The sequence below is a fragment of the Heteronotia binoei genome, chromosome 4 (genome assembly GCF_032191835.1).
Source record: "Heteronotia binoei isolate CCM8104 ecotype False Entrance Well chromosome 4, APGP_CSIRO_Hbin_v1, whole genome shotgun sequence".
NCBI lineage: Eukaryota > Metazoa > Chordata > Lepidosauria > Squamata > Gekkonidae > Heteronotia > Heteronotia binoei.
This window is the reverse complement of record NC_083226.1, coordinates 722,892-737,220: the sequence shown is the minus strand read 5'-3', so window position 1 is coordinate 737,220 and position 14,329 is coordinate 722,892. Positions and strand designations below refer to the sequence as shown.

The following is a 14,329-nucleotide window of genomic DNA, read 5'->3' as shown; positions in this document are numbered from 1 at the left end:
GGAGAACCGGGTTTGATTCCCCACTCCTCCACTTGCACCAGCTGGAATGGCCTTGGGTCAGCCAGAGCTCTCACAGGAGTTGTCCTTAAGGGGGCAGCTTCTGGGAGAGATTGTAAGCCACTCTGAGATTCAGAGTGAAGGGTATAAATCCAAGATCATCATCTTCTTCTTTTTCCTCCTCCTCTTCTTCCTCCTCCTCTTCCTCCTCCTCCTCTTCCTCCTCCTCTTCTTCTTCTTCAGACTAGGAGAATATGAGCCCTGACCTAGATAGCTCAGGTTAGCTTGCTCTTATCAGACCTTGAAAGCTAAGCAGGGTCAACCCTAGTTAGTGCTTGGATGGGAGACCACCAAGGAAGTTCATGTGCAGAGGCAGGAAATGGCAAGCCACACCTGAGAATGTCTCTTGCCTTGAAAACCTGACCAGGGCACTATAAGTTGGCAGTGACTTGACAGGACTTTCTACCACCAGGGAAGAACAAGAAGACTGCAGATTTATGCCCTGCCCTTCTCTATGAATCAGTCTCAGAGCGGCTTACAATATCCTTTATCTCCTTCTCCCACAACAGACACCCTGTGAGGTGGGTGGGGCTGAGAGAGCTCTTATAGCAGCTGCCCTTTCAAGGACAGCCTCTGCCAGAGCTATGGCTAACCCAAGGCCATGCCAGCAGGTGCAAGTGGAAGAGTGGGGAATCAAACCCAGTTCTCCCAGATAAGAGAGCTATGGCTGACCCAAGGCCATTCCAGCAGCTGCAAGTGGAGGAGTGGGGAATCAAACCTGGTTCTCTCAGATAAGTGTCTGCACACTTAACCACTACACTAAACTGGCTCTCAGTATGAAGTAGAGCCTGCATCCTCATTGGTCATTATGTGCATGATTTCGCAATCCTCTAATTATATGTCTTTTTACAAATTAAAGTCAAGATTCTCATTTTGGGAATCAATTCACACGCAACACCTACACAGATACCACACATTATGCATGGCCCAGTAGATAACTGACTGAAAGGCTGTGATTGTTTCCCCTTCTGTTCTCCAGGGCAACCAGCGGAGACTCTGCCAGCACGAGGCTGCTGCGTTCCCCTTCCCCCAAGCAGGTGCGAGCGGCCTCCCCTCTTGGCCAGGTTGCTCAGGCCCTCAGCCCTGAGCCACCCACTGCCCCTGTTGCCCCACAGCCCGAGCCACAGTCCCGCCGGCAGCAGCAGCAGCTGGAGACTCTCACCTCCCCCCCAGATAGCGAAGCCTACTACGCGGAGACAGACAGTGATGCTGACAACGTGGCCCAGGAGAAGCAGCGGAGGGCCCGCAAGAAGAGTCCCCGTTCCCCGCCGGGGGTCCCAAACAACAAAGTGGGCGAGCCGCAGGAGGAAGTCTCCCTTTCGGAGCTGAGCAGTTACAACAGCATTCTGGAGGCCGCGGTTCAAACGCAAGATGGAGGAGATGGCCCCACCGGAGTGGCCAAGAGGGAGATTGTGTGTCAGCCATGCAGCCGCACAGACACCCCTTTCTCTGAGAGTGAGGCCTTGCTGGAGCTCCCCCCACATGGAGACAGAGAGCCTTCCCCCGAGGCCTTGCTCCTGCCCCATGCCACCAAGACCATCCGCTCTGAGAGGCACCTCATCCCCATGATAGGGCCTGTTGAGCATCCGGTGGATGAAGACCTGACCACCACTTATGCCGAGAAAGCCAAGCAAGCCAGTAAGTGCTCCAGACAATCTCCCTCCCTCCCTTGCTTCACAGGAGTCAGTTTTCCTTGGGGTGGAACATGGGTAGCCTGGGGGCTACAAGGCTGGTAGAGCTAGAGCAGGGAGGAGAGTCACTGCATTATGAAGAGGGAAACTGTACAATAATGTTAATGCTGGTTGTTTCGGGGGAAAATATCAGCTGAAAATAGTGCTTGCAAGCAGGGCTGTAACCCAGACAAATAGTTGCATGTGGTGGATTATTTGGGCTTCGTAGAGTGCTCAGTACTCATAATGCAGCAAAGCCTTACTGGTTTGTGTGTGCTGACAAGAAAAACAAAGTTACACACAGGGCCCACTCTGCCACTAGGCAAACTAGTTGGTTGCCTATGGTGCCGGCAGACTGGGGACCCTGAATCGGGCACTCCCCATAGGACTTGGTGTGGCAGCTACCCAGTGGCTGCCTCTCCAAGTCCCCCTGTGCCTCTTAGGAGTCTCTCGAGAGGTGCAGGTGGCAGGAGATTTCTCCCTGCCTTTGCACCCATGCAAAAACAGGGAGAAAATCTCTCCCCCTGCGCCTCTCAGAGTCTCCCAAGAGGCGCGGGCGGTGGGGGCTTCTTCCTTGCCTTTGCACCCCTGGGATGAGGAAGCAGGGAGAAGATCTCTCCCCCCCCCCATCCCCTTCTCTAGCATCACACCTAGAGGCAGCCCAACCCCTCCATTCTATCCTATGGACTCCATTCTTTTCTATGGACCCATAGGATAGAATGGAGGGATCGGGCCACCGCTGCTGCATGACTCTAGAGAAGGGGATTTAAACTTTGAACCCCTTCTCTGGTGTGGCGCTGCAGAGAGGTGTGCAAAGTTAGTTATGCCTAAGGCACAAAACACTCTGGGGCAAGCCCTGATTACACATGGAGCCTCTTTAAACTTGCAAAACTAATATGGGTCCTTTATTGTAAGAAACTCCATTCTAGACAGGCCAGAGAGAGGATTCTTATCTACTCTAACTAGGATGGGTGGAGATACCGACAGCATGATGGTGCCAAGATGGAGAAGGCCGGAAGGAGCAATCTATACATCAAAGGGATTGCAGCAGAGTGTGCCGGCCTCTCTCTCTCTCCCCGAATTTCTCATAGTTCCATCATAACAAAGGAGTTTGCTACTTCTGCACTGGAGTCTATTCACACTAAAACAGATCCTGTTCCTCCTCAGTTAGAGAATCCTGGTGTATAATTGCGAGTGCCTGGCAGTGGCTCCCATCTTGGTTTGCCCTTCTTTCTCCTCCAAGCTTAGATGAGTCACGCTAGCTTCAGCAGATTCAAAATAGCTCAATTTGACCCATTTGCCTGTGCTAAATTAACACTCCAGGCCAATCCAGATTAAAAAGTTGGGAAGAAAACCTTTTTATGGAAGGCTTGGACGGACAGGGGGATTTCATTAATTGCCATTTTCTTGGCTGTGGTCTAGATATGATTTGTCAACCTCTGCAGGATGACAATATTCACAACATCAACATCTCTTGGTATCTAAACAGGGCTCCGCAGCACTGAGTGTTGGGAACTCTCATTGAATCAATGCAGAAAATAAAATTTACAATATTCGTTCTTATAGGACGCATCTCTTGAATGTATTTTCAGTGGCATCCTACGAATACTTTCCTGAGGATAAGCCCCGTTGAATAAACTTGAGTAGGATTCTTCGAAGACCTGTTTTGGATTGCTCTCTTAGTCTTTTGGGGAGGAATTAACTACTCCTATCAATTTTGTATTAGAAAACTCATTCATTCTTGAGGATGCTAATCTACTTTTAAAGTATTATGCAGTTTTAAACGATGTGACTCTCCCCGCAGCTGGCCCTGAAGCCTGTCTTTCCGCCACTGTGTGCCTCAGAGCTTCCCCAGGTCTCTGAATGTAGGACAGGAAAGGGTTGGGCCATCTGGTCTCTCTCTTGCCCTGATATCTGCTCTCACCAACCTTCAGCAGGATCCATCGCTTCCTCTGTGGCCTGTTGTGGGAAAAGCCCTCTAGGAGCTGAGTTTGGCCCCGCCTCTTCCCTGGCCTCCCCAATCACCAGCCTTCTGGATGACCTGGTCTGTCAAAGCAGGGTTTGCTCTCTGCCCCTAATTGGTCCCTTCTGGGCTGCCTGTCAGCCCCTGACTGGCTGACCCAGAAGCCCTGCCAGTAGTACTGCCACCTGCTGGCCAGTGGTGCGATTTACTGGTAGTGGAGGGAAACCTAGCCTGGCATGACAGTGATCCTGCCAGCAATGCAGTGACATCACTTCCAGTATGCGCCATAAATTACATCATGGTGTCGCTTGTGATGTGAAATACTCCTGCATTTGAGCAAAAACTCTATGGCTTCTATCATAGAGTTTTTGCCCACATACTTGAGCAGGGGTGGGGAACCTTTTTTCTGCCAAGGGCCATATAGATATTTATAACATCATTTGCAGGCCATAAAAAAATTATCAACTTAAAAAACAATGCTCCTACGAGGGAGAATGATTCAGGCTAGCAAGATTAATGCAAATAATTGTTTTACTATTTGAAGTCATGTGGGGAGAGCCAAATCTGGCACACACACACACCCCCGGCCTGCCGCCCTAGACAAATGCATAGGTCCAGGCCTTTTTTGTAGAAAAAGTCCAGCAGGAACTCAGTAGCATATTAGACCACATCTCCTAATATTAGCATATTCGGTCACACACTCAATAGCATATTAGGCCACACCATGTGGGATAATCAAGTGCAAACTGAACTGTGACAGTAACTTTTCCAGGCCTTGCAGCAATTCTGGCCGGCTGGCCAGGCCCCAGGGAGGCTGCCGCACAGTACATCTGGGCCCTGTGATCCCTGGGGAAGCTGCTGCACAGCTAGGCTTCCCACCCACCCCACCCCCGCCCTGGTGGGGGACCCCCAAATTTGCAGCCTCCTCCCCCGCTCTCCAAAAATCCAGAAGCAGGGGCCGCCGCCGCAGCAGCACCAGCGCCGCCACCACCAGCGCCGCCAGCCTGGGCACAGGCAGCAGCTGCTGCCCGCCACCACCATCGCCGCTGCTGCAGCCCAAGCTACAGGCTGCCTGAGGAGAGTGGCAGAGGGTCTCCTCTCCCTCCGTCCCACCAGGCTCCGGCGAAGGAAGAGGCCGGCCACCGCCGGCTGAGGCCCACCAACCCCAACCCACGGCGGCGGGAGCAGCGCAGAGCCTCGTTCCCCCCCTCCCCACACTCGGAAGCCCACCACCGAGCGGCCAGGCGGGAGGAGGCGGCGGCGGTGACACGCAAGGAGAGGAGAAGAGAAGCGGGGAGGGGAGGGGAGAGGAGGGGGCGCTGGCCGGACGCCTGCCTGGACTGCCTGGCCTTTGTTTCCCGGCGCCTCCGGGAGCCTCTCCTCTCCCAGCAGTGCGGCCTCCTCTGACCTTCCTTCTCCCTTGGAGGGTGCCAGGGAGGGAGCAGGGAAGGCCCCCACCAGAGATCTGGAGGGGGACTGGGGCGAACATGGAGTCCTGCAGAGGCGCCTCTCTGCTTCCTCTTTTTCCCGGGATGGAAGAAGTATTTGACTTGTGCACCTTTGCAGCAGCAGGAGAACAGGTGAGCCCAGGAATTTTTCAAATCGGTTTGGGGGAAGAGGCTAGTGGACATTTGCACGGGAGTGGAAGAGGAAGAGGTGGCCAGAGGAAGCATCCAGAGAGACCCTCCCTCTCCCCGGACTTTTTGGATGGGCATGTGAGTAAAGTAGCTGCAGAGTGTAGAGTCTTCATAGGAAACCATCCCAATTGCTTTGCTACATAAAGGCTAAGAGATACTATAAACTAGCAATCCAGGGTCTAGGATAAAAAGCAAGCGTTTATTCGAGCAAATTGTGATTTTAGCTCTTGCTAGGGTTGTCAAGTCCCAGGTGGGGGCAGGGGATCCCCCAGTTTGGCAGCCCTCTTCCCGCTTCAGGGTCGTCAGAAAGTGGGGGGAGGGGAGGGAAATGTCTGCTGGGAACTATTTTTCCCTATGGAGATTTATTCCCATAGAAAATAATGGAGAATTGATCTGTGGGTATCTGGGGCTCTGGGGGGGGGCTGTTTTTTGAGGTGGACGCACCAATTTTTCAGTACAGCATCTAGTGCCTCTCCCCAAAATATCCCCCAAGTTTCAAAATGATTGGATCAGGGGGTCCAATTCTATGAGCCCCTAAAGAAGGTGCCCCTATCCTTCATAATTTCCTATGGAAGGAAGGCATTGAAAAGGTGTACGGTCCCTTTTAATGTGATGGCCAGAACTCCCTTTGGAGTTCAATTATTGTAATGTATTGGTGTGGCCACCGGCTCTGTCAGGGGCCTGGCTGCTGTGGGGGACGGGGCGGTGGGTTCCCCACATGAGGGAACCGCCGGCCTATGGCTGCTCGTGCCCTCCAGTTCGGCCGGGGCTCTGGCCGTGTGGTCGTCCTCTTCGTTTTGGTGTGGCTCCGCTACCTGCTTGGTCGGAGCGGTCGGTAGGGCCGTTCGTCGGGGTGGCGTGGCGGCGGGCTCCTCGCCGTCCTGCACGGCCGGTTCATCTGGCAGGGTGCGGCGGCGCATTTGGTCAATGTGCCTCCGCAAGAGTCAGCCCTCCTCTGTGGTTACGTCGTAGTGGCGTGACCCTATGACACGCAGCACCAATCCCGCTACCCACTCGGGGCCGTTAGCGTAGTTCCTCGCATACACTGGGTCTCCCGAGAAGAATCCCCTGGCCGCTTCCCTGATCTCGGGGGACCCGCGGATGTCCGAGGCCCGGTCGGGGTGTAGCCTATCCAGTCTCGTGATAAGCTTGCGCCCCATTAATAATTCCGCCTAGCTTACCCCTGTGACGAGGTTGGGGGTTATCTTGTTGTCGAACAGGAAGGCGGCTAAACGGTGGTCCCAGTCCCCTTGCACTATGCGGCCCAAGGCTTCCTTTGTGGTGCGCACCATTCGCTCCGCTTGGCTGTTTGTGGCCGGGTGGAATGGGGCAGACCGTATATGCTGAATTAAGTACCTCTGTAGGAACTCCTGGAATTCCCTGGAGGTAAAGGCGGTTCCGTTGCCCGAGACGATGGTGTCCGGGATTCCATGCGTGCTCAGGACCCTGCGGAACCCCCGGATTGCCGCTGCCTTGGAGGTGGACGCCACTGGGATGACTTCTAGCCACTTGGTGTACGCGTCCACCAAGATGAAGAATATTTGACCCTGGAAGGGCCCCGCGAAGTTGACGTGAAGCCTCGACCACGGTTTCCTGTTAGTTTCCCAGCGTTGCGCGGGGGCGCTTGGTGGTTCGGGTTGGGATTCTTGGCACGCTCTACACTTCCGGACCCAACCCTCTATCTCCTCGTCCATCCCTGACCACCAGACGTAGCTACGTGCTAAGGCCTTCATCCTAACAATCCCTGGATGAGTTTCATGGAGGGACTCTAGCACTTGCCTCTGTAGCGGGGGGGGGGGCACCACCACCCTGCTGCCCCATAGAAAACACCCCTTGTGGGCAGCTAGTTCCTCCTTCCGCATTGTGTATGCCCTGAACTCCTCGCCCAGTTTTCCCACTGGCCAGCCCCTTACCAACCAGTCGAGAACCCGCGCAAGTATCTTGTCTCGCCTCGTGGCTTTCACAACCTCAGCTGTGTGTAGGGGCCGCTCTGGGAGCATTTCTATGAGCATCACATGGTGGGCTGGGGCTGGGTCAGGGCCCATGGTGGGCAACGGTAGGCGGCTGAGCGCGTCTGCGTGGCCCATCGCCTTGCCCAGCCGGTGGACCAGGGTGTAAGTGTAGGAATTGAGGAACTGGTTCCACCATAGCACACGATAAGATCTGAGGCGTTTGGCGGTCTGGGGCTAAGAGGCCCAGGAGCGGTTTGTGATCTGTGGCTATGGTGAACAGCCGCCCGTACAAGTAGTCATTAAACTTGTGTACCCCAGCCACGATCGCCAGAGCCTCTTTGTCAATCTGGGCATAATTCCGCTCCGCAGGGGTCAGGGTCCTCGAGTAGTAGGCCACCGGAACCTCCCTCCCGTCTGGGAGTTGGTGCCCCAGGACGGCGCCCACCCCATACAGCGACTCGTCACAAGCAAGGACCACTGGTAGGCTCTCATCGAAATGGTGGAGCACATCGTTAGAGATGAGCAGCCCTTTTACCGCCTTAAACGCAGCATCCTGTGCCCTCCCCCAGACTCATGGGGCATTTTTGTCAAGGAGTCTGTGGAGGGGTTCTGCTATGGCAGCTTTGTGGGGCAGGAACGAATGATAGAAGTTTAATAACCCCAAGAAACTTTGTAGTTCCGCCTTATTTGTTGGGGTGGGGGCTCCCACAATGGCAGTGGCTTTGTCGGGTGGATCCCTGCAGTGTCCACCACAAACCCCAAGAACTCTACCCTGGGCACCCCCAGGGAGCACTTTTCCCGCTTCACTTTAAGACCAGCCTCTTGGAAACAGTGAAGTAATTCTCAGAGCCGGTTGCTGAATTCCTCTGTGTCTGGGGTGGTGATCAGAATGTCGTCAAAGAATGGCTGTACCCCGGGGATCCCTTTAAGGAGAGAATCCATCAGACTCTGGAATACCCCTGGGGCCACGCTCACCCCAAACTGCAACCTCTGCACCTTGAACGCCCCCCGGTGGGTGACTATGGTCTGTGCCTCAGCCGTGGCGGCGTCCACGGGCAGTTGCTGGTACGCCTGGGCCAAGTCCAGTTTCCCAAAGACCTTGGGAAACGCAGCCAGAATGTGGCTGATGACTGGAACCGGATAGGGATTGTCCTGAAGTGCCTTGTTTATAGTGCACTTATAATCCGCGCAAATGCACACCTCCCCATTTGGCTTTACCGGGGTCACTATCGGGGTTTCCCACATGGCATAGGAAACGGGTTCCAGCACCCCCTGGGCTGTGAGGCGGTCTAGCTCGGCCTCTATTTTGGGCTTCAAGGCAAACGGGACCCGCCTGGCCTTCAACCTTACGAGCCGCATGTGGGGATCGAGGGGCAAGGATATGGGGGGCCCCTTGTAGCAACCCAGGGCCCCATCAAACACCTCCGGGAACTCCTTACACACCTCCTCGAATCCCCCCACCCCCAGCTGCTGTACCCCCACGATTTTTATTCCCAGTGGCCGGAACCAAGCTAGACCCAACAGTGTGGTGAGCTATCATTTGACCACCAGTAAGTCGAGTTTGCCCCTAAACCCGTTGTATTCCACCCCCACTGTTGCCCAACCCAGGACTTAAACAGGGTTCTTTTGAAAGTCCCGAAGTACGAAGCCTGCTGGCCGCAAGCTGTGCCGGCCACGTGGGCACAGCTTCCTCAAAGATTCCTCCAAGATTATAGAAATGGAGGAACCCGAGTCCAGTTCCATCAGGCAGGGCTTACCCTCGATCCTGACGGAGACCTTGACCTTGAGGGGGGTCTTGTCGGGCAAGTTCATTACCTGGACACTGTCGTGTATTCACCGGTAGACTCCTGGTTAGTAGACTGGTGGCGGGGGGGTCTGGCATGGCAGGCCCTCGCGATGTGGCCCATCTTGCTGCAGCTCCTGCAGACCACGTTGCGGTAGGGGCAGTCTCTTCGCTCGTGGGGGTCACCGCAGCTGGCGCACTTGGTCGAGGGTGGTCTCTCCGTCGCTCGGGGACGCTGGGTCGCTCATGGGCCCGTCCCTGCTTGGCGGCGCAGCTGGAGTGCCTCTTCTTCCTTCGGTCCGCCGGGGTCTATCTCTCCCTGGTGGACGGCGTCGGCTCTCGTTTTGGGAAAGGTCCTCGTGGACTGTTCGAACGCTACGGCCTTGTTGAAGGTGCTCTAGAGGGTGAGCTCTTCCCTCGCGAATAGCTTCTGTTGCAGCCTCTCGTCATGCAGGCTCCATGTGAAACGGTCCGCCAGGGTCTCCTCCAGCTGTGCAAAGCTGCAGTTGCCCGCAATTTGGCGGAGAGCCGCCAGGTAGTCGACGGCTGTCTCTCCTGCTGCCTGGTCCCTCTGGTGGAAGAGGAACCGGCGGGCCACCCGTGAGGGCTGTGGCAAGAAGTGGCCGGTGGGGAGTCTGACTATCTCCTCATAGGACTTCTCCGTGATCTTCACGGGGGCCTAGAGACCCTTGGCGATCTCTAACGTTGCTGCTCTGCAGACCCTCAGGAGAAAGTCCCTCTTTAGGCAGTCTTCAGTTATTCTGTTGGCTCGCAGGTAGCACTCGACCCGCTCCGTGTAGGTCTCCCACCCTTCCGGATTCGCGGGGTTGAACTCTTTGATACGGCCCTTTGTTCCGCTCTGGTTAGCCATGGTGGCTGTGGCGGTGGTCGCCGACGGGTTGCCTTCGAAGTCTCCAACGGATCCGCGTAGCCCTGTTTAAATTTTCCGGGCTAGGATCCCATCCTTGTCGCCACTGTAATGTACTGAGAACCGAGACGGTGTGAAGGCAACATTCTTTATTGGGAGTACATTACCAGACCAAGGAACACGCGGGCTGGGCCCCGCTTATATACATCGCCTGGACAGCCCCCCTGGTTTGACCAGGCCAATCCTGGTCAGTCCAAACTTCCCGCCACAGGTCTTGGTGGGCGGGGCGACAGGTGAGCTACATCTGGGGAGCCAGGGGTCGCCTTCTGTAGGGCTCGTCGTGCGGTACCATCTTAAGTCAATACATAACACTTATGCTTGTCACAGCCTTAATCTTGGCTCCACCCCTAATGTCTCCTGGCTCCACCCCCAAAGTCCCCAGATATTTCTTAAATTGGACTTGGCAACCCTATGCACAGCGTGGCTGGGCCCCATGTTCCTCGCGGGCCAGCCAGGCCCCAGGGAGGCTCCCACATGGCTCGGTTCAGTCCAGCAATCCCCGAAGGCCACACCAAGTGACCCTGACGGCTGTATAAGGTTCCCCACCCCTGTACTAGAGCATCCTGTGTCCCTGACAATACCCTAATATTGCTTCTAGAGCATAGATGAAGTGATGTTGCTATGTGGCTGGCCCAGGCTGGCTACTTGTGGGCTTGCCTGGCCACAATGATTGTCCATGCTGCTGGTCCTTCCTCCTGTCTACTGGCTGCCAGCTTCTCTGGGTGATGGAATTCTACCCTGCCCACTGACAACCACCTCTGCCACCAGTCCAGTCCCCAACAAGCTTTTTCCAGGCTGCTGAGAGGGGGAAAAGTGCTCATGACTGCTCAGCAAAATGGCATCTTTGTTCTATGATTAAAGGGAAACCAAAAAAGGTTACAGCAGGGGTGGTCAACGGTAGCTCTCCAGATGTTTTTGCCTACAACTCCCATCAGCCCCAGCCAGCATGGCCAATAGCTGGGGCTGATGGGAGTTGTAGACAAAAACATCTGAAGAGCTACCCTTGGCCACCCCTGGGTTATAAGGATACTCACTTATTGGAATTGGACTAGGGCTTCCAGAACCCGCAGTGGAATTAGACTAGACTCTTGTGTTTCCTAGCAACTTTGATGTGCTGCATAAGTGAAATTGTCACAGCTGTTTTTGAGCTCTTTGTTTACATCTGGTATTGATGACTGACACTGACATTCAGGACTACCCATCTAATTCTGAGTTGGTCACTGCAGTGTGGATCAAAAAAATCTAAATACTGGGGCCAGGAATAGACTGGAGGACTTTCTATAAGCCGAAGGTAGCCTATAAGAAATGGGGGGGAAACTGGGAATTTAAACAAACCTAAACCATAGAAGCAAGAATAGTATACAACATGGGTCTGAATGATATATTGTGAGATCTCAGCAATCATTTTGGCAGTTGCTAGGCAACCTCCAACCTGCATTGCTGAGGTCTCCAAGGTCAGTGTTGGAGGGGTTACAATAGAAACGGTAAAAGTTAGGAGGGAGGGAAGGTAAAGTTGGAGGAGAAGGAAAAAAAGTTAAAAGTGAAAGCTGAAGACAGGAAAAGAGACATAAACATGAAAGGGAGACTGTATCAGGGAGAAAGAGAACAAGGGAAGCAAAGGGAGGGAGGTGCTGCCTGCAGAAGGAAAACCCAGGGGGAGTGGGAAATGTATGATTTCTAGATGCGTTTGTTTGGAACTTTCGTTGTCGTACATTTAATTAATGCAATCTTTGATTGCATTTCATATACAATCACCAGCATGCACAGCACAAGCATTTCTATAGTCATATTTTTTGTTTTGCATTTCTTATTTTATTGAGTGAACTTTTTAATGTGGTAGTAACAGTATCCTCCTGCCCCATCTATGGCCTTCCACCAAAATCAGCTAGTTGCAGGAAAAAACAAAAATCATTTTTAAAATGTTATATGTTCTTCTCAAGTTTTTGTCCATATATTCACAATATTCGGGGGGATGCAAGAAATATTTCTTCATCTAATAGCTGAGATACATTCATGAGTGTTACAAACGTAGGCCTATTATGCATGGGTGTTTCCCCTTACTTTCACCATGCATTATCAGGTTTTCTTTGTTCTTCTGAATTGGTTTCCCTTCCTTCAGCTCTAAGTTTGCTTTCTGGCTACTGTTTCTCCAGGTTCTCTGGGAGTTCTTGCCTTTTTGCTGCCCCTCAAAGGTCACTGCCCACATCGAGGTTGTTCCACCCTCTCTGCATTTCCCTGTATCCTCCCCTCTTCATTGGTGCACAAACTCCATTTCCCCCTCTTTTTACATTTCTAAGCAGCACGAGTCTAGCAATGCCTATGGCTAGTCTTGGATCACTGGATAATAAAATGAAAATGACCGGTAGGGGGAAGGTCAAAAGGAGCTGCATGACGTTTAGTTCCCTGTTGGTGTTTACTTGAAAGGGGAATTAGAGAGGAGGGAAATGGCAGCATCCTAAGTGCCCCCCCCCCAAAGAAGGATTTAAGTGCTGCATGCAAACAATATAAAGGGGGATCGTCAGTGCAGAATGAAATGAGATGTAAAGAGAGAGAAACTGGGATGGGAAGCCTTAAAGCTTTGAAAACATTTTTCTGTTTAATGTTTTAGTGAACAAAGTTGGAGGAAGGGAACCATTTTGGCAGTCTCTGGAAGCCTGACATTAAAATAGCGGCAGAACCACAAGAACCTTCTGCAGATTGACAAACTTAAGAATTGCTTGGGATCGATCCATTTGCCGGAAGAGTGCCATCCGCACAGGACAGGCTTTAAAAAACTGCCAAGATCACAACCAGCATGCAGGATCAGATTAGAGAACCACAAAGAAAAATACACAAATTTGCAAGGAAGGGCAAGAAATTAGCATTACTATTCAGCTGCGGAAGTAGATTGGCAAATATACTGCCCCCCCTTTTTTCTAATTTAGTGGCACTCCAGAGTTTCTGCCAGAGGACTCCTCCCCATACAAATTGCAGCTGTGTGCAAAATATGATGGAGTTGCAGCCAACTTTGCACACACACAATGCCAACTATCACAGCTTGCAATGCCAGTGTCGCTGGTTTCTATTGTGCATTTTGTACACTCAATATGTTCCCCCATTTTATGAGATTGTGTGGCTCCTATTTTTCACAGTGGAGGATAACACAGCAAAGAAACCCCTATTGTTCGGGCTTCACAGCCACTTATGAGTTTCAGGAAAAAGTCTGGGCAGTTTCAATGGTGGGTTTTCACCCTTTGCCTGTGTTCCTCTCTGTTCCCTTTCATTCAGCTAATGAATGCTAAAATGCTTGTGCAAAACCTGAACCATGAGGATTTAAATGGAAGGTGCTTGCTGGATGCTACTGTGCAGCTGCGATAGGGCAAATGTGTAATTTTTGTTTTTTAAACTTTGGATGCCACCCTCATACAAGTGACATTCCACCCCTATTTAGAAAAGTCTGGGTTTTTTAAAAATTGTAGCTGCAGAATAAATACACCAGAGGAAAAAGAATGTTGCATATGGTGAGCACCGAATCCAAAGACAAGATTAAATGCTTACTGCTCTGAAAATCTGCAGTTAGTTGCGCGTGCACAATGAACCATAGTTCTCACCTGAACAATTAAATAAGCCACATTCACTGAGAACTGTATGCCTTTGCAAGTCATCCTGTGAGCAGCATTTCTTGACTCCCATGAGGTGGCTGCTGTGGGACCATTTCTTGAATCCTTCCCATCAGCAGGGGGCTGGTGCAGGAGGTCGTGGTGGGGAGATACTCTTCATTCCCAAGAAGTCAATTTGGAATGTCATCTAAATCTAAGAGCACATCATTTAAAAAACTGATCCAGAACATTCAGCAGAAACTATTTTGAATAAGTGCTTTGTTGTCCCCTTTTGTGGGAGTTTTCCCACCTACATGAAGCTTCCATGGGTGTAAATAAAGGAACTCTAGAGCAGGGGTGTCAAACTCATTTGTTATGAGGGCCAGACTGAGACTTTGCTGAGCCAGGCCTCATAAATGAGACCTTGTCAAGTTGGGCCATGTGTGTCATAAAATATAATGACAGGTAGCGGAAATATAAACTTTATAAAGGATACAAACAAAAGCGATTAAAGATTTTTTAAAAACTTGAAATATGCTTAAGAGATTGCTTAAGAGCACTCTAGCAATATTTTGCTTATTTAATGTTATCTGATAACCCACACCTCTTGCTCGTAATGACTGCATCAAAATCCGGAGACAACATCTGTGCTGTAGCAGTCTTGAGTATGCTGTTCGGGTGTTGTTCAGGTGTGTGGTGTAAGTTGCAAATGTGCTTTTGACATTCATTACAGATATTTCATGGTCAATGCTTTGAGCCTA

General features: G+C 52.0%; 1 protein-coding gene across 1 annotated transcript in view; it reads left to right on the top strand.

Moving 5' to 3' along the window:
- SYNPO2L (synaptopodin 2 like) overlaps window positions 1-14,329 on the top strand; it is a 67,366-nt gene that overhangs the window by 36,886 nt on the left and 16,151 nt on the right. Inside the window, exon 3 of the mRNA XM_060236653.1 lies at window positions 1,037-1,695. Within this exon, the coding sequence (XP_060092636.1) occupies window positions 1,037-1,695 (659 nt within the window). The remainder of the gene's footprint in view (window positions 1-1,036; window positions 1,696-14,329) is intronic.